This window comes from Lithobates pipiens, unplaced genomic scaffold (assembly GCF_037356315.1).
Source record: "Lithobates pipiens isolate NorthernLeopardFrog02 unplaced genomic scaffold, aLitPip1_a1.2 Scaffold_13, whole genome shotgun sequence".
Taxonomy (NCBI): domain Eukaryota; kingdom Metazoa; phylum Chordata; class Amphibia; order Anura; family Ranidae; genus Lithobates; species Lithobates pipiens.
This window is the reverse complement of record NW_027507718.1, coordinates 266,086,737-266,109,590: the sequence shown is the minus strand read 5'-3', so window position 1 is coordinate 266,109,590 and position 22,854 is coordinate 266,086,737. Positions and strand designations below refer to the sequence as shown.

General features: G+C 43.3%; 1 protein-coding gene across 1 annotated transcript in view; it reads left to right on the top strand.

Annotated features, from left to right (window-relative positions):
• STPG2 (sperm tail PG-rich repeat containing 2) overlaps positions 1–22,854 on the top strand; it is a 980,631-nt gene that overhangs the window by 451,280 nt on the left and 506,497 nt on the right. The window contains exon 12 of the mRNA XM_077476582.1: positions 4,839–5,004. Within this exon, the coding sequence (XP_077332708.1) occupies positions 4,839–5,004 (166 nt within the window). The remainder of the gene's footprint in view (positions 1–4,838; positions 5,005–22,854) is intronic.

Below are 22,854 nucleotides of genomic sequence, written 5' to 3'. Positions count from 1 at the left end.
TGTGAGGACTTATAGTGTTGTGGCACCAACACCACAACCACCAAAGGTAAATTTTTCTACCACTGTTCAACAATGGCATGTAATTACAATTCTTGATATAATCGTTCACAGCAGGGCGCTCCAGCGCCCACCAAGAGTCACTTTGATGGCTTACAATGTTGTTGTGAGATGAAAAAAGATGTACGACAAAACAAATTATACAGGGGTGATAACCCTTCCCTATGTTTTCCAAAAAGCTTAAAAATTGTTTTTTTGACTGGAGCTACACTTTAAAAATGTACCAGTTGAAAATTACAAACAGATTCAACTTAACACAACAAACCTACACAGTCCCTGACTTGTTTGCACTGCCTGTATACTGCTGTTCTGAGTATATAGGGCCTGGGGGCCACACGCATTTCCTTTTTTTAATATGGGTACTGGGTTCCCCTTAATATGCGTACAAGACCCAAAGGGGCTGGTAATGGGCAGGGAGGGCTACCCATGCCATTTTTCTCAATGATTTTCAACTATATTGCAGGAACCAGATATAACATTAAAACCGCAAGCAGTTTTAAATGGTGTTATTTCCGTTTAATGTCATTTTGTGCAGGGAAAACACGGGAAACACGTGGCACTTCACAGGCATACTACAGACACCCCCCAGGCACCATATTTAAAGGAATATTTCACTTTTTTTTCGTTAATCTTCATTAAAATCATTGCTCCCGCCAAAACGGGCATTTTTAAAAACATTTTAGGCATTGACCCATGTCCCCTGGGGCAGGAGCCAGGTCCCCAAACCCTTTTTAGGACAGTATCTTGCATATTAGCCGTTAAAATTAGCACTTTTAATTTCGAACGTTCGAATCCCATAGACTTTAATGGGGTTCTAACGTTCGTACGAATTTGGGGTCCGTTCGAAAGTTCTGGTGCGAACCGAACGGGGGGTGTTCGGCTCATCCCTAGTGATCACCAGCCGGCTGCAGCGATCTGCTCTCCTCTCCTCAGCGATGACTTCTGTGTGAGGAGAGGAGGAGCTGATTGTCTAGCAACCGGCTGTTTGTTTACATCACATGATGGCCGTGATTGGATGCGGCCATCATGTGATCAGGAGGGCCAATCACAGAGCCCTCCTACCGATCCGAGATGCGCCGTGCCCGGGTGACACGAGCACATCGGGCAGGCGCGAGCGGGCAGTCGCGAGCGTGATCCCCCTCCTTCTGAAGGACGTCCCACAGATGCTTAATAGAGTTTAGGTCTGGAGAAATGCTTGGCCAGGCCATTACCTTTACCTCCAGCTTCTTTAGCAATGCAGTGGTCATCTTGGAAGTGTGTTTTGGGTCATTATCATGTTAGAATACTGCCCAGTCCTCGAAGGGAGGGGATCATGCTCTGCTTCAGTATGTCACAGTACATGTTGGAATTCATGGTTCCCTCAATGAACTATAGCTCCCCAGTGCCAGCAGCACTCATACAGCCCCAGACCATGACACTCCTACCACCATGCTTGACTGTAGGCAAGACACACTTGTCTTTGTACTCCTCACCTGGTTGCTGCCTCACACGCTTGACACCATCTGAACCAAATAAGTTTATCTTGATCTCATCAGACCACAGGACATGGTTCCAGTAATCCATGTCCTTAGTCTGCTTGTCTTCAGCAAACTATTTGTGAGCTTTCTTGTGTATCATCATTAGAAGAGGCTGCCTCCTGGGACAACAGCCATGTAGACCAAGTTGATGCAGTATGTGACGTATGGTATGAGTATTGACAGGCTGACCCCCACCCCTTCAACCTCTGCAGCAATGTTGGCAGCACTCATACATCTATTTCCCAAAGACAACCTCTGAATATGACACTGAGCACGTGCACTCATCTTTGGTCAACCATGCCGAGGCCTATTCTGAGTGGAACCTGTCCTGGTAAACCGCTGTATGGTCTTGGCCACCATGCTGCAACTCAGTTTCAGTCACATGACACTGGGGAGGGAAAATGGCTAATTGGGCCCAATTTGGATGTATTCACTTTGCTGCCAGCAGTTTAGATATTAATGGCTGTGTGTTGAGTTATTTTGAGTGGAAAGAAAATTTACACTGTTATACACGCTGTACTCATTACTTTACATTGTAGCAAAGTGTAATTTCTTCAGTGTTGTCGCATGAAAAGATATAATAAAATATTTACAAAAATGTGAGGGGTGTACTCACTTTTGTGAGATACTGTATATACAGGTAATCTGCATATTTATAAGTTAGTCTGGGGTTTTGCTTACGTGATAACGCAGAATCTGACTTTAGAAAAGATCTTTTCTATTTGGAACAGGCAGTCATTTTTGATATATTAGGTATGGGTTAAGATACATTAGGGATAGGTTAAGTCCCTTTTGCAATTTGGGGAGATTTCCCTTCACTTCCTGCTCTCCTGGTCACCAAACCTTTGTTGTAAACGAAATTCCTAGTTTCTCTTCCTGAATACCCAGTAATAGTATTACAGGCACTAGTGGAGCCTCCACATGAATAGATGGGGAAGACACTCAACAAAGAATGTACTAGTGGCAGTGTGTCCATTAAGGACGCACAGGCACCGCCCCCTCTCTCCAGCCACCCCCTGTATGAATAATGGATAGATTCATGCATTGCATGAATCTTTCCATGGCCACCACCGCCACAGCTGGACAGCGGACACCTGAATTACAGTGTCGGGGGTGTATTTTTAAAGCACCTGATTAGAGCCATAGGGGTCACACTAGAACTTTTGATGGGGCACAGTAGTGGCATTTGATGGGGCACAGTGGTGGCATTTGATGGGGCACAGTGGCAGCATTTGATGGGCACAGTGGCAGCACTTGATGGGCACAATGGCGGCATTTGATGGCACAGTGGCTGCAAATGATGGCACAGTGGCTACATTTGATGGCACAGTGGCTGGGTTTGATGGGCACTGTGGCTGCTTGTGATGGGCACAGTGGCTGCGTTTGATGGCACAGTGGCTGCAATTGATGGGCACAGTGGCTGCATTTGAAGGGCACAGTGAGGCTGCAATTGATGTTTGTTTTTCTGAATTTTTCAGTTTGTTTGCGCCCCCCCAAACATTTTGAGCACCAACTGCCACTGGAATGCACAAATCATATTGCGGCAATATAATAGAAGGTGAGGTTGAAAAAAGCCACAAATCCATCAAGCCCAGCCTATGGGTGTGATTATATGTCAGTATTACATTGTATATCCCTGTATGTTGTGTTCGTTCAGGTGCTTATCTAATCGTTTTCTAAAACTATCGATGCTCCCTGCTGAGACCGCCGCCTGTGGAAGGGAATTCCACATCCTTAGTGCTCTTGCAGTAAAGAACCCTCCACATCAGGGATATGCAATTAGCAGACCTCCAGCTGTTGCAAAATTACAAGTCCCATGAGGCATAGTAAGACACTGACAGCCACAAGCATGACACCCAGAGGCAGAGGCATGATGGGACTTGTAGTTTTGCAACAGCTGGAGGTCCGCTAATTGCATATCCCTGCTCTACGTAGTTTAAGGTTAAACGTATGTCTTGTTAAACTCCCTTCTGTGAAAAAGTTTTATCGCTATTGTGGGGTCACCAGTACGGTATTTGTAAATTGAAATCATATCCCCTCTCAAGCGTCTCTTCTTCAGAGAGAATAAGTTCAGTGCTCGCAATCTTTCCTCATAACTAATATCCTTCAGACCCTATGTTGCCCTTCTTTGTACACGCTCCATTTCCAGTACATCCTTCTTGAGGACCGGTGCCCAGTACTGGACAGCATACTCCAGGTGCGGCTGGACCAGAGTCTCGTAGATCAGGAGAATTATTGTTTTATCTCTGGAGTTAATCCCCTTTTTAATGCATGCCAATATTCTGTTTGCTTTGTTAGCAGTAGCTTGGCATTGCATGCCATTGCTGAGCTTATAATCTATTAGGACCCCCAGGTCCTTTTCCATCCTTGATTCCCCCAAAGGTTCCCCCCCCCCAGTGTACAGATTGCCATCATATTTTTGCCACCCAAATGCATTATTTTACATTTTTCTACATTAAACCTCATTTGACATGTAGTTGCCCACCCCGTTAATTTGTTCAAATCTTTTTGTAAGGTTTCCACATCCCGCAGAGAAGTTATTGGCCTGCCTAACTTAGTATTGTTCACAAATACAGAGACTAAACTGTTTACCCCATCCTCCGGGTTGTTTATGAACAAATTAAATAGGATTGGTGCCAGCACAGAACCCTGGGGGACCCCACTACCCACCCCTGACCATTCTGAGTTCTCCCCATTTATCACCACCCTCTGAACTCGCCCTTGTAGCCACTTTATAATCCATGTACTCACCCTATGGTCCTTGTGGTAACCAGGACAGTTATTGAGTGAGACCCCCTAAAATAGTTTAGTCAGGGAAAAGTGACAGGTTTCCCTGTGAGAAAAACTCACCACCTACTGATACTCACTTTTTGACTACTCCATAGCAGCCATCAGTAAATACTAAGTGCTTTTGAGTATGGAGGACAATATGACATGCTCAAGTTTTAGCTGTATCCCCACACTCTGTCGGAGCCTTCTGAATAAAAGGGTTTGCATTTTAATACTGCTACATATTCTGCCACTGACTATTGCAAAAATGGGTATCAGTTGCCTTTAGTTTCATTCTATCAAATGGAATAAATACTGACTAAAGCTCAGCAGGTCATTGGGCTCAGGCATGCCAACTACCACTTTGACACATGAATCTCCTTGGAATATGCTAGAGCAGCCAGGAAGGTTATTAACAATGTGCTTTATAGATTTCTTAATCTGAACACATACAATCATTTTTATTTACAATTTTCTCTTTGAATTCTATTTTAGGATGCACCACCTCCTGGTTCCTACAATGTGAGTGAATCATATGAAAATCTGCATGCTAAGGGCAAATATAGGCCTCCAAGAACAGTCCAAGCCAAGAGAAAGCAATCTTCTTTTCTTAGTGGTGTTCCTAGATCCCTTTCCCTGCAGAATGACTTTCACATACCAGGTAAGAATATAATATGCCTGAGCGACCCAATATTTTCTAATAAATAAGCAGATATAGTCATTGCTTGTGACTACTGGGAGACCATTCAGCTTTGCAGGAATTCCCTAAAGGATGAAAAGGGCATGAAGGCATTACTCTTGTAAAATCTGTTCATCTATGGCTAATCTTACAATTGTTTTTACTCCAATGAATAGGCAAATTTTATAAACTAAGCCTCTGTTTGAAACCTGAAACGTTTCTTATCTATATGCCATTGAATAGCTCAAAGCTCCATGCACACTGGGCATATAATGTACAGTTGTATAACTGCATTTTAGCTTGGCTCCGTTCAGACCTAACCATGCAGGAGATCCCCTACACACTGCTCACTTATAGTTCCTGCCCTTGGAAGGAGTGCGCCTGCTGCTCCTTCAGGCCTACAAATGAACCGCATCCCAGCCTCCATATAGCTGTGAGAACATCCATCAGGAGATCATCAGGAGTAGGCGAGAACCATGTGCCCGGACCTTACCTGCACCTCTACCACACCAGAGCCTGAGATCGCTCACAGCATTCCTACTCCTATGTACACACTGTGCTGTTAGTTGAGCAGCTAACTTGGGAAACTGGTAAGAGATACATGATCGTTATGGACAGGCTCTTAAGGCAGCCAAGGGTTCTCTATTCTCTATATCTCGAAGCAAGCCTGCAGACCTTGACACTGGAAATGTATTATGTAATCAACTTCTTGCCAGAGAGTGTAACATCCCTGAACATCTGATCACACAGTGAAGGCAGAGGAGCATGCTCATTGGAGGACACAGAGGGGGATAGAAGCAGTGGCTTGCCACTTTAGACAAAGTTAGAAAATGGCTGCAAGCCAGGAGTGCTCATTGTAAGAAGAAGTAGCTAAAAGGGGCACCCGTGCTGAGGGGACAATATAAATTGGGTGGAAGGAAGAAGATGTACACATCAAGAGGCATTGCATAAAGTAAATCTTTACATCAGGATTAGGATAAAGAAGGATCTTTTTCTGTTTCAGTAAATTGTCTAGACCTGCAAGTAACATTTCCTGGACACTTCTTTGAGACTTGTCATTAATAATTAGGTTTGTAATCACTTGTAGTAAATATTTCCACCTTCTTTGTTTATGACAACCCATGGCGAGAGCTTTTAAGTTAGACTTTCAGGAATCTATGCTGTATGCTGGGAAGTTTAAAGCACTGTGAGAATGTTTCCTGCCCTAAACCCTAAATATAGATATCTACATGTTAAAAGCTAATGCAACGATGAAAGCAAAATAAACCATTCAGCTCTATCACACCAATGTAACACAATACATTAGGTTGGAATCCTAGGAGTTCAAAGTCTGTCACTTACAAGACTGTGCTAAAACATAAACATTTGAATTTAAGAATGTGTTAAAACAGAAGACATTTGACTTTAAAGTGGTTGTAAACCTCAGTCATGGAATCTGAGCAAAGCACATATATCTGCAGTGTTTGCGTATTTCTCTCCAAATCTCTAAGTGTTGTTTCTCTCTCGTGCTTTGTTCCTCTATTATAAGCATGAGTCACTTCTGAGATTATTGTTATTTCCAAAAATTGCCAGCCAGCTCAGATGGCCTCTGTCCTAGCCTGCCCTCACTGATAACATACAACTGCTGCTTGCACTTGGCTATATAGGAAACTTTTATATATTTATTTAGTGTTGAGCGAACGGTGCTCGGGCCGAAACATTTGCCTGTTTGACCTATACCCGAATCTGAAGGGTGTTCACCCCTTTGAGTCTGGTATGGATTTTAGGGGTAACCACACGCCAAAATTAAAAAACAACTGAGTCCCCATAAAAATCCACACCAGACCCTTATTTGAGCATGCAGCCTGGCAGGTCAGGAAAGGAGGTGGACGAGCGAGTGCCCCCCCCCCTCTTGAACCATACCAGGCCACATGATCTCAACATGGGAGGGTGCTTTGGGGCAGAGAGAGCTCCACCCCCATCCCAAAGCATGTTGTCCCCATGTTGATGGGGGAAAAGGGTCTCTCCCCCTGACAACCCTGGGTTGTGGTTGTCAGTGCTTATCGGAATATGGAAGCCCCAAGAGGACTCCCATATCTTGGTCCCCCCCATGTGATTGAGTATGGGGTACATAGTACCCATTCACCCCAAATTTTTCCAAATCCTTAATTAAAAAGAAACATTGTGTTCCTCAATGTAAATCCATTGTCAATAACGCAGATTTAACCACTTCCCACCCGGCCAATGTATATATACGGCCGGGTGGGAGCCGCCTGCTCCTGATAGGACGTTCAGGAACGTCATTCAGGAGCAGCGGGATCGCGCGCGCGCGCGCCCGCGCAGCGGCGCGATCCCGATGTGCTCGTGTCACCCGGACACGGCACATCTCAGATCGGCAGGAGGGCTCTGTGATTGGCCCTCCTGATCACATGACGGCCGTGTCCAATCACGGCCGTCATGTGATGTAAACAAACAGCCGGTTGCTAGGCAATCGGCTCTCCTCTCCTCACACGGAAGTGACCGCTGAGAAGAGGAGAGCAGAACGCTGCAGCCGGCTGATGATCAGTGAGTATGGGCTGCTTTTCACAGCTTTTTACTCACTGATCATCAGTGTAGTGTAAACACACAACACACCACACAGTGAAAACACAGTCCCCACATATGTCCCCAAAACACACATGTCCCCAAAACATACATGTCCCCAAATAATAAAAACACATGTCCCTAATAATAAAAACATGTCCCCCACATATGTCCCACTAAAATCACATGTCCCAATGATTATCTGCACACATATGTACGTGATCACCTGCACACATATGTACATGATCATTTGCGTACATATGTCCGTGATCACACAAACCAATTATTATACACTTAACGGAATTTTTTTTACCAAAAACATGTAGCAGAATACATTTTGGCTTAAATTTATGACAAAATTAGATTTTATTGGATTTCTTTTCAAATAGAAAAAAGAAAATATTGTTTTTTTCCCAAATTTCCGCTTTTTTTGTGCTTATATCGCAAAAAAAAAAAAAACGGAGTCGTGAATAAATAACACCAAAATAAAGCTCTATTTGTGCGAACAAAATGATAACAATTTCATTTGGGTACAGTGTAGCATGACCGCGCAATTGTCACTGAAAGCGCTAGAGCGCTGAAAGCTGAAAATTGGGCTGGGAAGGAAGGGGGTGAAAGTGCCCTGTATTGAAGTGGTTAAAACAATTGTTAAAAAAAAAAAAAAATCAAATTAATACATGTCCCCTAGGGCAACACCTGCATTGCTATAAAAAAAATCGTTTTGATTATATTTCTAGATTGATATTTATATTCAGTAGATTTTTCTGGGCTTAGACAAATGTTGTTATGAAAAATTCAGATTTGCAGAGTATGTAAAGTAGCAGAGCTGAACACACCATCTTTATAAAAGTGATTCTTTCTTATCTTCCCAACCTTTGAGACTTCTTACAAACAGAAGCTCCACAGGGGATATTTCAGTAAGTTTCTTAGGAAACGTTATATCCAAATAATGCCTTTTTTCCATATGCCAAAGTCCCCTCCGTGTCATCTACAGCGAAATTGCTTTCATATACGCAGCTGTGGAGAGAAATAAAAACAACAGGCACCTTATTTCATCTACAATTAGTCAAAGCAGTGGAATGAAGCCACATAGTAGCCGAGACTATAGTAAATGAATAAATGCGCTATTACATTGGAAATAATGAATCCAATTATATAATTTTCTGTAGAGACTTTTTTTTTTACAAGTGCATTCATTGTACATTCTGCTGTAAGCTATACACACATACAATATTCTTCCCTATGTGCTATACAGGAAAATCACCACGACCTAGAGCATTTTACCTTTGTTGTGGACAAAGGCTTAAAACAGGCTTTTGGTCCTACAACTGAACAATGTGAAAATAAAAGCAAATAACAATGCTTGCTTTCTGGGGTAAAGGAAAATGAATTATTATAGAAAAAAATGTAACCTACTTAGTGAAGATGAATCAGGAGACAGGTTTTGAAAGCATTGCAACTATAAATGCAGAGGGCCTTTTTGTTTTTTGCAGCTATTTTACTTCGATGATTCATTTATAGGTATTATTATAGTTATTTTTTTATTTTGTTTATTTGCCTTTGTTTTGTTTTTTTATATAAGCATTTTCCCCTTATAGCTGAAGGGCTGCCTTTAAAATCTTGTTCTACTTACAGACTGTGTCTTATGGCTTTTTTTTTTTTGTCAAAATAAGAGGATACAAAAATGTCAAAAAAACAAGATGATGTAACTTAGAAGGAGGTCAAATGCAGGTCAGAGTGTGGTCAACTGCAAGCCAAATGCAGACATTGATGCTTCCCATGCATATCCTGTACTTGGGCATGTGACATCATAGATCACAGAAGCATAACAGGGCATGTACAGTATGGGAAAGTTTCACTGCAGTCATTACTAACCATTGACAGCTTCCCTGTACAGCTCTGCTGTGCTGCACATACCTGGCTGGTGTGATCTGCATTATAAAAAGTTTATGCAGGGGGCAGCAAAAATACGATAAACAAGGAAGAGTAAAGGGGAGGGGGTTTACATCAAGGTCAGGGTGCAGTTGGGGACCAGGCTAAAATGAACAACAGGGACTGCAACTGTAGCCACACCATTATTCACCCTAGGCAGATCTCATTTCAGTTTTAAAAAAAAACAAACACTTTGGGCAAAGTAGAATGTGCTTGAACATGAGAAAATATTCATTTTTCTTATGTAAATCTTCAAATTTAGCATAGTCTGACTGTTAGCTAAACCCAACATAACTTGACCTTACACTTGTTCGTTCACTAATTTAGTATCTATCAGACACTAGGAGTGAGCTTTGAGTTTGACTCGAACATCGGCTGTTGGATCACTCGAAGATCGAACATTATGGGGCGTTTGCACCAAATTTGAGCTGTGCATCATGCCCCATAATGCACTGCGTCATCGCAGTGCATTACTGGCTGATGATTGGCCAAGAATGCACGATGACCCGCATGCTTTGGCCAATCACAGCGCTGTAAGCAGAGAGCCATAATTGGCCTTCGGCCAATTATGTCTCAAGGGGGCCAAGTCCATGCCCCACACTATATAAGGCCGTCTGCACATCGGCCTTGTGTAGTGTGCTGCTGGCGGAGAGAGAGAGAGAGAGAGAGAGAGAGTCATTTAATTTACATTGAGCAGGCAGTTTATTCAGTTAGCTAGATCTAACTGCAGACCATTCCTGCAGTACTGTTTCTAATATACTTCAGGCAGGCAGTTAATTCAGTTAGCTGCAGTGTATTTTGCATATACTGTATATACATCCCGGCTTTGTGTATATATATATATATATATATATATATATATATATATATATATATATATATATATATATACTGTATCTAGTTTAGATCTCACTGCAGACCGTTCCTGCTGTACTATTTCTAATCTACTTCAGACAGGCAGTTGATTCAGTTAGCTGCAGTGTATTTTGTATATATATACTGTATGCTGTGCAGCTAGATCTCATTGCATGCCATTCCTGGTGTACGTATTCAAATACACTTGCAGGCAGGCAAGTGATTCAGTGATCCTCAGTGCATAAAATATATATATTATCTCCTACATATATATCAACTGCATTCTAGTCTAGCCAAGCCTATACCTGACTACAGGCCATTCCTGGTGTACCTTTTCAACAACACTTTCAGGCAGGCAGGCCAGGCAGGTGATTCAGTGATCTGCAGTGCATAAAGATATGTATACAGTCTCCCACATATATATCCACTGCATTCTAGTCTCGCCAAGCCTATCTCTGACTGCATGTAGTTCCTGGTGTACGTTTCCAAATATACTTTCAGGCAGGCAGGCCAGACAGGTGATTCTGTGATCTGCAGTGCATAAGGATATATATACTGTTTCCTACATATATATCCACTGCATTCTAGTCTAGACAAGCCTATACCTGACTGCAGGCCATTCCTGGTGTAATTTTTCTAGTAAACTTCAGGCAGTGTTTTGCTAATCCAATTTTACAGCATGTCTGGAAGTCCACCAAGGAAAGGCAGATGCTCACAGGCTACTAAAAGAAGGCAAGCAGGATCTGTGTCTACAGCCAACGTTGCTTGTCGTGTATACGGCGCATTCTCAGCATGTGGCCGTGGGTCAGGCTTGTGGATGAGTGGATGACAAAGCCGTCCTCATCCTTCTCATCCTCTGTCGCCCAGGCTAAGAGAAGTTTGGCTGCCAATGCAGCTGCCAAAGCGGCCTATTCCATTGGCTCAATGGCATCAGTCACTCCTTCCCTAGCCCCGCCATCATGTCCTGAGGAGTCCCCCAAACTGTTCGACCACAGTGTCGGGTACATGCTGAAGGAGGATGAACAGCGTTTTGAAGACTCCAATGATGGTACCCAGGATGAAGGCAGTAATGTGAGCCCAGAGAGAGGGGTGCCCAAGAAGGACAAAAAACTGGCAGTCATGTTCCCCCAGCTGCAGCATACTGCCAGGTTTGCTCCAGTGGTGAGGAGGGAGGGGATGATTAGGTCACTGACTCTACGTGGGTGCCTGATAGAAGAGAGGAGGAAGAAGCACATCTCCAATGAGGCAGGATGCCCTTTAGGGGCCAACTTGAGTGCCAACCAACTGCATCACACCGCAGAGCTCCGCATGTGCATGGCGCTGCTGACTCCATCCGTTTTTTCAAAAGTTCTTTGGTGTGGGCCTTTTTTGAGACGTGTGCAGCAGATCGCACCGTTGCTGTTTGCAACATATGGCTGAAGTGCATCAAGCATGGCCAAAACAGCAGCCACTTGGGCACCACATGCTTGACCAGACATATGTCAAGCTTCCATGCTGTCTGTTGGCAACAGTACTTAAAAGACCCACAGCAAAGAACAAGGTGGACCTCTCCTTGGTCCTCATCAGCTGGGATCTCCAACCCCACTATACCTTCAGTCCTCTCAGAGACCTGCATTGAGAGGAATGAAGGTGTAGAATTAGGTGTCCCAAGCACTTGTGGGCAATCTGCTAGCGGTACACCTAAATCCAATTGTAGCAGGCAAATTTCCCTACCCCAGTTGCTGAAGCGTCAAAAGAAATTTGGTCCCAGCCATCCACATGCTCAGCAGCTGAATGCAAGTTTGACTAAATTGCTAGCACTCCAACTGCTGCCTTTTCAGCTAGTAGACTCTGCCCCTTTTCGAGAATTTGTGGAATGTGGAAGGTTCCCAAACGCCATTTTTTTTCTCGGAAAGCCATTCCGGCTCTCTACCGGAATGTGGAAGGCAATGTCTTGGCCTCATTGGACAGGGAGGTCAGTGGTAAGGTGCATATTACTGCTGACTTATGGACCAGCAGGCATTGACAGGAATGTTACCTTTCTTTCACGGCGCACTGGTTAACCCTGTTGGCAGGTGGGAAGGATGCAGAACAGGGTGGAGTAATGCTGGAGCTTGTTCCACCATCACACCTCCAAAATTCTGGTAGTGGTGATTCTGCCACACCTCTCTCCTCCACCCCCTCCTTTTCTTCTTCCTCTATGGCCTCTTCCTGTGCAGATTTGTCCTCGAAACCAGCGGTGCTCCATATGAGTTCTAGGGGCTATGCAAGCACTCAAGGCAAAAAGATGCCATGCTGGCTTGAGTTGGTCTGCTTAGGGGACAGGAGCCACACTGGGGCAGAGATTATGGCACCTCTGTAGGGGCAGGTTCAGAGGTGGTTGATGCCATCCCAGTTTCAGCCAGGAATGGTGGTTTGTGACAATGGCACCAACCTCCCCTCCGACAGAGACACTTGACCCATGTTCCCTGTTTGGCTCACATCCCTAATACGGTTCTTGTGCATGTACCTGGGCTTACAGAATCTTCTGAGGCAGGCCAGGAAAGTCTGTGGGCATTTCCGCCGGTCATATAATGGCAGTGCTCAGCTGGCTGACCTTCAAAATGAATGCAACCTGCCCAAGAACCGCCTCATCTGTGACATGCCCACCAGGTGGAACTCAACGGTGGCAATGCTGTAGCAGCTGCACACGCAGCAGAAGGCTATCAATGAGTACCTGTGCGAGTATGGCACTAGGAAAGGCTCAGGGGAGCTTGGCTTTTTTTTCGCCATGCCAGTGACTAATGATCAAGGATGCATGCACTCTCCTGTCACCATTTGAGGAAGCCACGAGGATGGTGACCAGTGACAGTGCATGCATCAGTGATACTGTCCCTCTGGTCTTCCTGTTGGAGCACATGCTGCGTGGAATAATGGACAGGGCACTTGAGGCAGAACAGAGGGAGGAAGAGGAGGACTTCCTTACCTCTCAAAGCCCCCTTTATCCAGACAGTATTCATGCAGGCCCACCTATCACATAGGAAGAGGAGGAGGAGGATTGTGTCAGCATGGAGGTGGAGCCTGGCACTCAACATCAGCAGCAGTCTTCAAGGGATTGTTTTCAGTCCCCAGAAACCCATGGACTAGTACATGGCTCGGAGGAGGTGGCTGAGGATCATGTCGTCCTTAGTTACTCGGAGGACTCTGGACCGAATGCCTCAGCAACCCTATGCTGCATGGCCTCCCTGATCCTACAAAGCCTGTAAAAGGACCCTCAGATTCGTAGTATCAAGAAGAGGGATCAGTGCTGGCTGGCAACCCTTCTTGATCCATGTTACAAGGGTAAGGTTGCGGAACTTATCTAGCCTTCGGAGAGGGAGCAGCGGATGAAACATCTTCGGGAGGCCTTGCAGAAAGGTTTGTGCAATGCGTTTCCAGAGCCTGGGAGGTTGCAATTTCCTGGTCCTCCTGGACAACGTTTTGCTGAGGCTTCAGTCAGCCACAGAATGAGCGGTAGAGAAGGTGGCTGCCTGACCGATGCGTTCAGACAATTTTTTAGTTAGCAGCCCCTAGGTCTGATTGGTTCCAGCAACCATCACCAGTGTCTGATTTACATGGTTTCCAACCGAAAATCCACTGGGTTACTGGGTTTTGAGGATGGATCAATGGCCAGAGCTTGCACAGTATGCAATTCAGCTACTGGCCTGTCCTGCATCCAGTGTTCTATCTGAATGCACATTCAGTGTTGCTGGAGGCTTTGTAACCGATCCACAGACTCGGTTGATCGGCTCACCTTTATAAAAATGAACCAGTCTTGGATCACCAGCTACCAAGCACCTGATGCTGATGTAACCGATTATTTGTTTTATGAATGTGAGATCCCTTGAAGACTGCCTATGCTGATGCTGAGTGACTATCCTGTTATGCTGAATGACTATCCTATTTCTCCTCAATGTTCATGTTGATCGCTTCTAAGAACATTTTTGGTTCTAGGCACCAGCACCAGTGCCTAAAGCCCAATTTTTCTGCCCCTGTTTAAAAGGGGCCTGTAATTAAATTTTTTGCTGTAATATTTTGCAGCAGGGCTTGTTTCTGCACTCAACAACAGAATCTACGAGGGGTTACAGTGTTGTGGCACCACCACCACTGCCTAAGACCCAATTTTTCTGCCTCTGTTTAACAGGGGTGTGTAATTACAATTTTTGATCTAATATTTCACAGCAGGGCCCATTCCTGCGCCCACCAAGAGTAACTGTGAGGGCTTACATTGTTGTAGCAATACCACCACCAAGGGCCCAATTTTTCTGCCTTTGTTCAACAGGGGCATGTAATTACAATTCTTGATATAATATTTCAGAGCAGGGCCTGTTCCAGTGCCCCCCCAAGAGTAACTGTGAGGGCTTACAGTGTTCTGGTACCACCAACACCTAAGGCCCAAATTTCTGCAGAGTATATAGGACAGGCCATATAGTATATACAGGCGGTCCCCTACTTTCAAACATCCGGCTTACAAATAACTCCTACTTACAAACTGAGGGAGACAACAGGAGGCAAGAGGAAATCTACCCCTAGGAAGGGAAATTCTCTCCTGTAGGGGATAATATGGAAAAAAGGTGTCTCCACTAATGCGTTATCACTAATCCTTGTTTCCCTAAAAAACCCAAATTTTCAAAATCCAATTGTCATTGGGACAGAAAGTGAGGTGAAATCTTCTGAAAAGGGGCACAGACAGCAAAACAAATGTTACAGGGGTGATGATAACCCTTCCCTATGTTATCGAAAAAGCTTAAAAATAGATTTTTTTTGTCTGGAGCTACACTTAAAAAATGTACCTGTTCATTTTTTAGAAGCAAATAAATAAATTACTTAAGAACAAACCTACAGTCCCTATCTTGTTTGTAACCCGGGGACTGCCTGTATACTGCTGTTTAGAGTATATAGGGTCTGGGGGCCCCATGCCTTTTCTTTTTTTTTGGGTGCGGGGGTTCCCCTTAATATCCATACAAGACCCAAAGGGCCTGGTAATGGGCTGGGGGGCTACCCATGCCATTTTTATCAATACGTTTCATCCATATTGCCGTGATCCGACATTACATTACAGCTGCAAGCAGTTTTAAATGACTTTTATTCCTTTAGAAATGTCATTTTGTGCAGGGACTGTTCTAAACATGGGAAACATGCGCCACTATACAGGCATACTATAGACATCCCCTAGGTATGATATTTAAAGGAATATTTCACTTTTATTTTTTCACTTTAAGCATCATTAAAATCACTTCTCCCGAAAAAACATCAGTTTTTAAAACTTTTTTTTGCATTGATACATATCCCCTTGGGCAGGACCCGGGTCTCCAAACCCTTTTGAGGACAATAATTTACACATTAGCCTTTAAAAATTGCACATTTGATTTCTCCCATTCGAGTCCCATAGACTTTAACGGTGTTCAAATATTCGTCCAAACATTCGGCCCGTTCACATGTTCTGTATGCGAACTGAACCGAAGGGTGTTCGGCTCATCCCAATCAGACACCATACAAGATCATGAGATCAAGCAATTATTTGGGTGACGACACTAAAGCTGGAGTATACTAGTAGATTTTTGAGCAAATGTTTGTATGAGCATGCATACAAACATTCTCCTGCTCATTCAATAACTTGATGAATGTCGTTTTAAAAATACTTCAAAAAAATTTCTTTGACATTCGATTTTGGTGTGAATGGACTTTCCGAACAACAACCACATTCATTGTTAGAAAGTCATTTGTTCAAAAATGTTCATCCTGCTCCTTTAAATTTTCTCATCACTGTGATTATAAACAAACGTCAATGGGCTCCATTGACTCGTATGATCCATTTAGGTGTCAGGACATATTTTCCCTAAAGATCTCATGCGATCCTGAAACTGTCAATTCACTAGACCATTTGTGTGGTATTTACAGATAAACACTGAAAACAGGCGTTAAAATCCATTCACAGAAGCAAATAAATAATTAAATACAACCCGCTGACAACTGAATCTAAAAAAAAAATACTTGCGGCAATAAAATTGGGAAAAAAACAGCGTGGGGTCCCCTCCTCCCCAATGCATACCAAGCCCTTCGGGTATGGGGCTGGATCCATACCAGACCCTTATCCAAGCATGCAGCCCAGCAGGTCAGGAAAGGGAGGGGACGAGCAAGCACATGGGGGGTACCTTGTCCCCACATTAATGGGGAAAAGGGCCTCTTCCCCTCAACTCTGGCCAGTGGTTGTAGGGGTCTGCAAGCAGGAGTCTCATTGGAATTTGGAAGCACCTTTTAACAAGGGAGTCCCCAGATCCCACCCACACTCCATGTGAATGAGTAGAGGTACATAGTACCCCTACTTATTCACCCCCAAAAAAATGTGTTGTGTAAAAGAAAAACAATAGACAGTCTTTTATAAAAAATAAATAAAAAAATGTCCCCTGGTGTAGATCCATCATCAATCATAATGCCCGCCACCACCGCTGAGCTAATAAAAAAAAGAAAAAGGTCAGTTTGCGCCAAAGGTCAGTTTACGCCGAAGGCAGCTCCGAAGACAGCTCTGCATGTGGCCTGGTATGATTGGTGGTGGTGCTCGCTCGTTCCCTCCCTTTCCTGACCTGCCGAGTGCATGCTCAGATAAGGGTCTGGTATGGAATTGGGGGACTCTATGCTGCCTTTTCCTGATTTTTTTTTTATTGCCGGCTTTTCTTTCTTTTTTTTTTTAAACCTGTAAGGCAAAAGGCATAATGAGCTAGCATGCACCGCATACTAGCTCATTATGAAATACTTACCTTAGAACAAGGTGTCGGCGGGTGATCTCGGTCCACGCCAAGGGAGCTGACATTTTTCCTTGGCATGTTTTCTAGGTATCGTGGCTCCGGGAAATGAGAGTTGCTGGAGCTACGATGCCATCACTCCAGCGCATGAGCGGGAGACTTCTTTCCGGCAACGTCTGGCATTTGCCAGACCTTTCTGCCGGGTAAATCAGAGCGCATGTGCCGCTGAAGTCAGCAGCTGCATGCAAGAGGAATATCTCCTAAGCCGTACAGGTTTAGGAGATATTATTTTTACCTACAGGTATGCCTTATTATAGGTTTACCTGAAGGTCAAATAAAAAAAACATACTTTACTACTGCCATATTGCTTAATGGTTGTCAAGAACGCGGGCGGGTGGCCGCCCGCTCCTTGACCATGCTGATTTATTATTGTTGAGAGATATGCCAGTTATTGCCAGGTGTTCAATTACTGCATGTTTTCACTACTAAAATACCACAAGACTTCATAAAATAATGTAATGTTGTATTTTAGTAGTGTTTTTTGCGAATGCCAAAAAACAATGTAAAACTCTGAGCAGTATTTTTGGTTGTGGCCCGCTACAAGCGTTGTGTCCCACTAACCATTATAAAAAGAACAATCATTCTTAAAACACACATTTTCTAATGAAATTCTAGTAGTGTATGGCCAGCTTAAGACTTCTTTGAACCTTTCATCTCCTGACTTAGGCTGCAGAGTCAAACATAGGCAAAGTAAATAAGGCTAAATAACAGTAAGTCTAGTTGTCATAAAGACTGATTATTCAATTTCTTGCATAATCTTGTGACTGGTTCTTATCAGATCAGAACTGTGTATGATGTCCAAGCTCATCGAAACTGCTGCTTGCAAATAAAGGAAAGAGTTGGGTTTTTTCGGTCTCTTTGCTGGATTATAGCATAAAGAAAAGATAAACTACACCTGTAGAGAGCAACAGACAGTTCTCATTTAAGACAGTCCTTAGAATGAAGCCCTGTACTGCATATATTTTTAAATTTTAGAATATATTTACTGAGTACAAACTCAGTTTTTATTGTTGTATGACTTGGGGTTGTTCTCAGGTTCAATTTGTAAAAAGAACATGAGGTTGCTTTGTTGTGTAAACTAAGGCTGTTGTTAAATTATTAATTCGGCAGAGCCATTTTCTCTACATATCTACTTAATATGTGGGTGATGTTTGGTTAAACATAATCACATCCCCTAGATTTGATGAATGCAATTAAATTAGATGTGTAATTAAATGAGAACTGCTTTAAGTTGAGCCAGAACCTATTCATTGTGTGGTGTTTGTCATAAGCTTTGATTAATGTCTCATACATGACTCTTCTTTTTTCATTACATTGTTTGCCATAAAAATGAAATATCAGAATTACAATGCTTCATAAAGTTTATGAAAGACTATAAACTAATAGATTTATTGCCCTAAGCATTAGAGATCAAAATATTTTCTCCAATGTCTTCTTTTTTATTCTCTTACCACTCAGCATATCATCAACAGGATGTTAACCTCTTGGTGCCCACATGTTCACCCAGAAAGTTTCTTGTATTTGTGCCCCAGTAAAAACCTTTAGCAGCATGTTGGCAGGTGTTCAGCTTTAATGTGGGAACAGGATGTGTGTCATATTCTAGCCAGCCCGGTATATATAGTGGGAGAATGGGCTAATTGAGCTCATCAGTCTGCAGCAGAACAGGATTGAGTGATAGGAGGAAACACTGCCCCCTGGGGGGCTTGGGAAAGGGGAAACTATGTGGCCTGGGGCCTGGAGAGTAAACTGTGGGAACTCTGCTTAGTGAGTAGCACCACAGAACCCCCTTCTGTGTAGATATTGGGGTTGGTACATTACCACAGCCAGGATGTGGACCAATTCATGTTATGCATCATTATTCCGATGTTTGGGGAGGGGACTATTCTCCTCCACACTCCATGTGTAAAGGGAGTCCCGGAGTAAAGAAGAGAAAGGGATGGATGGAGGGATGGCATGACAGTGTGCACAGTCATGCTTTTAGATTGAAAAGTTTGTCCCCTTTAAGAAAGGGGGAATGGCCAGAACGGGGAGGTGCTGGTGTGTGAGAAGAGTAGGAGAAGGGGGAAGTGATGTAATTCCAGAGCGGTGGAGAAAGCGATTCCCACCCGCCCTCCAGAGTTGTGGTTGGTGTAAAAGGGGACTGCCAGGACAGTAGTGGGTCTTTGGAGGAAGGAATATGACTGTTATATATATATATATATATATATAACATGGTATGGGGTTCTCAGGTACCTTCCAGTTAATGAGGGGTTAACCAGGAAGGGGTAAAAGGTAGGTAACTGCAAAAGTTGAGTACCGTCTCTGAGTCGGTGGCTTGCGACTGGAGGCCTAAAGTTTAAAAGAAGTTGGTCGCAGTGACCAAGTTGTGTGTCGTTGCTCTAAAAGACCCCACAGTATATGGAAAATTTGGTTAATGGTTATTTAAAAATGTTATATATTTAATTTACGGTAATTGCTAATAAAAAGGCCATAAGGCCATTTACTCCAAAACCTTGTCACGTTAATTGTGGGGGATTTGGAGGGGTTTAGAGATTATGTTAACGGGTGGGGTAAGAGACTGTATTTTATGTCCTTCATATGTCATGGCGTACAGCACCATTGTTTAGACAAGTTTGTAATTATTATTACAACTTAAGGATAAATTCCATGTGTGGCATATTTTTACTCCAGCTTGGACCAACTATGTATATATTAAACTTTATCGATCTCCCTGGAAGCTGGAGAACACTGAAGTAGACACTGCTACAGTGGTTCATTGATCTTTATCTGCTTCTGGGTCTTAATGCATTCTGAATGCAGGAGGTTGCCTGCTCAGCACAGGTGCTATTCAGAGAATGCTTTATACTTTCTGAAAGAATGCAAAGCATTCTCGGATTGGAGACAGGGCAGTGACATCACACTTTCCACCTAATCCAGCCTCATTTAATTACTTGTGCAAACCTGATCGGCTCAGGGGCAGACAATAATTAGGGAAAAGGTGTCATCTGGCAATTAAAATTAACTCACTCATAGAACACATGCCAGAAGACCCAGGGCCCCATGTAACACAAGCCCTGAATGTTCAGTTTAACTCCCAGAGCCCTAATTTGAAGCATGGAAAATCTGGAGTCTTGGAACTAAATCTGACCTATGATCAGGGAGATGCGGAAAGGTGATCTCAGACTATCATCCAAGCAGGTGGTATCTGTGTGTGCTTGGGCAGTGATTACCATAGGAGTAGTCTTGGAAGCCCTGTTTGTAAGTGAAGCTCCAGCTGCATGTTGGCCACGGGCAGTTTGCTTACACTCAATGTGCTGCCTCAGGGCCTTGAGAGAATATCAAGGAACCCATCAGAGGGAAAGTTTGCTTCTTCATCGTAGGTTGTTCTAATTAGCTGGATGGGTGACAAAAAAATGTTAGAAAAAAAAAACCTATATACTTCAGCCTTGATCTTGATTAACCACTTCCACACTGCAGGCCATCATATAACATCCTGGGCTTTCAGTGGGGATATCTAAATGATACCCATAGCTACAGGCATCATGCAGATATCATTTTTTTCAGTTGGCGAACCCCTGCACCATAAGAACATAGTGTCCCCTCCCGTTGCCCTCCAGTGCTTCTACAGGCTCGCCTGTGCGGTCGGTGAGCCAGAGAAGGAATCCGCCGGAAGTTAGCCATAGAGAAAACTAAGGGCCAGATGGTCACCGACAGACATTATGATGTCACGTCTAGGCCAGCGGAAGTATGCCGGGCACTCGGCTAGAAAGCCTGATATCGTTTAGATTTTTAATCTCAGGCTTTCCAGGCTGGATAAAAGATGTGTCTATAAGACCCCACATCTCTTCATAAAGAGGACCTTCCATGCCCTATTCCTGTAAACATCCCTTGTAATAGTAATAAAAGTGATTAAAAAAAACATTTTTAAGTGAAAGTGTAAAAATAAAAAAATTAAAGTAAAATAAACAATAAAAAAAAATGAAAGTGCCCCCTGCCCCTACGTGCTTACACGCAGAAGCAAATGCATATGTAGGTTGCATAAAACATTCCAGCTACACATGTGAGGTATCACTGTGAACATTAGAGCAATAATTCCAGCCCAAGACCTCCTCTGTAACTCTAAACAGGTAACCTTCACATAATGGTAATGGACTCATTCACATACAGAAATGGATGGCCAATAACAAGCTAGGCCTTAATGAAGCAAAGACCGAGGTGATGCTGGTGGAAACCACCAAGCCTCTCAATCAACCACAAATTTTCTCTTGGCCTGGCTCACTTCATTCTGCCCCATCCCATGCTGGCAAAACAGGTTAGGAACCTAGGTATCATCTTTGATTCCTGCCTGTCATTTATACCTCACGCAAAACTCTGTTTCAAAAACTCCAACTTCTATATACAGAGACTCCGGAAAATTAAAGATCTGTTTTCACGCGAAAACCGGCTAATTCTCATACAGGGCCTTGTGCATTCCCAGTTGGATTGCTCTAACATATTTTTTCTTGGACTTCCATTGAATTAGCAAAGAAAATTGCAAGCAACTCAGAATCAAGCTGCCTGCCTGGTCTCCGGATGCGCCAGAAGAGACCACATCTCTCCCATGCTGGAAAAACTGCACTGGCTTCCTATCACCAAGCGAGTACTATTCAAGGCAATGTGCTATATGTATAGGGCACACTGGAAACTGGGCCCAATCTATCTGTCTGAATGGGCCTCTCAATATGTACCGTCAAGACCACTCCGATTGGCCAACTCATTTCTCACAGAACCCACAATCAGCAGACTAAAATTTACTGGTAACAGACACCTGGTTACAAAGGGCAATGAGCTGTGGAACTCCCTTCCAGCATCTGTAAGGTCCTTACCCTCCCTCCTAAGTTTCAGGAAGGGTTTGAAAACCTTTCTCTTTATCCAGGCCTACAGATAATCTGATGAAGAATAGGAATCGTGCAAAAAACATGGATTTTGTATGCTCTTTTTTTCCTCCTCCATCTGGAGGGTTGGCCCCTCCCCTGTTTTTCTCTGTTTTTACTTTACCTCTTTTATATTGGACACCCTAGGCACCTTTTTTAATGTTCTATTGGAAATCTCAACTTGATTTTAGGGTCTCTGTGCGTATTTGGTGCAATACAAATCCCATATCAGATCAAATCAAATCAAACCTGTAAAAAAAGAGTAGCCTATGGAGATTTTTAAGTACTGAAGTCACAACTTTAAAGCATGACATGTGAGGTATCTATTTACTCAGCCTAACATCATCTGTCACATTATACAAAAAAATTTGGCTAACTTTATTGTATTTTCATGAAAATCTTTTTTTCCCCCCCAAAAAAATGTGTTTAAAAATTGCTGCACAAATACAGTGTGACATAGAAAGTTGCAATGGCTGCCATTTTATTCCCTAGGGTCTCTGCTAAAAATAACATACGTTTGGGGGTTCTGAGTAATTTTTTAGCAAAAAAATTATGTTTACATTTAGGAGAGGAGTGCTGGAATTTGCATGGTAGAGAAGTGGTTAAAGAAGAATAGTAAGAACCCCTGTCCTCATATAACTCACACAGCACTAGGACCATGCTCAGTCATCAGATAAATGCAGTACACATACTCTCACACAGTAAAGCATTTATTCCCTATTTCTCCATAGAAAAAGTAAAAATTCATATCAAACTTTATCCCTTTAGTAAATTTGGCCTAGCTTTGTGTC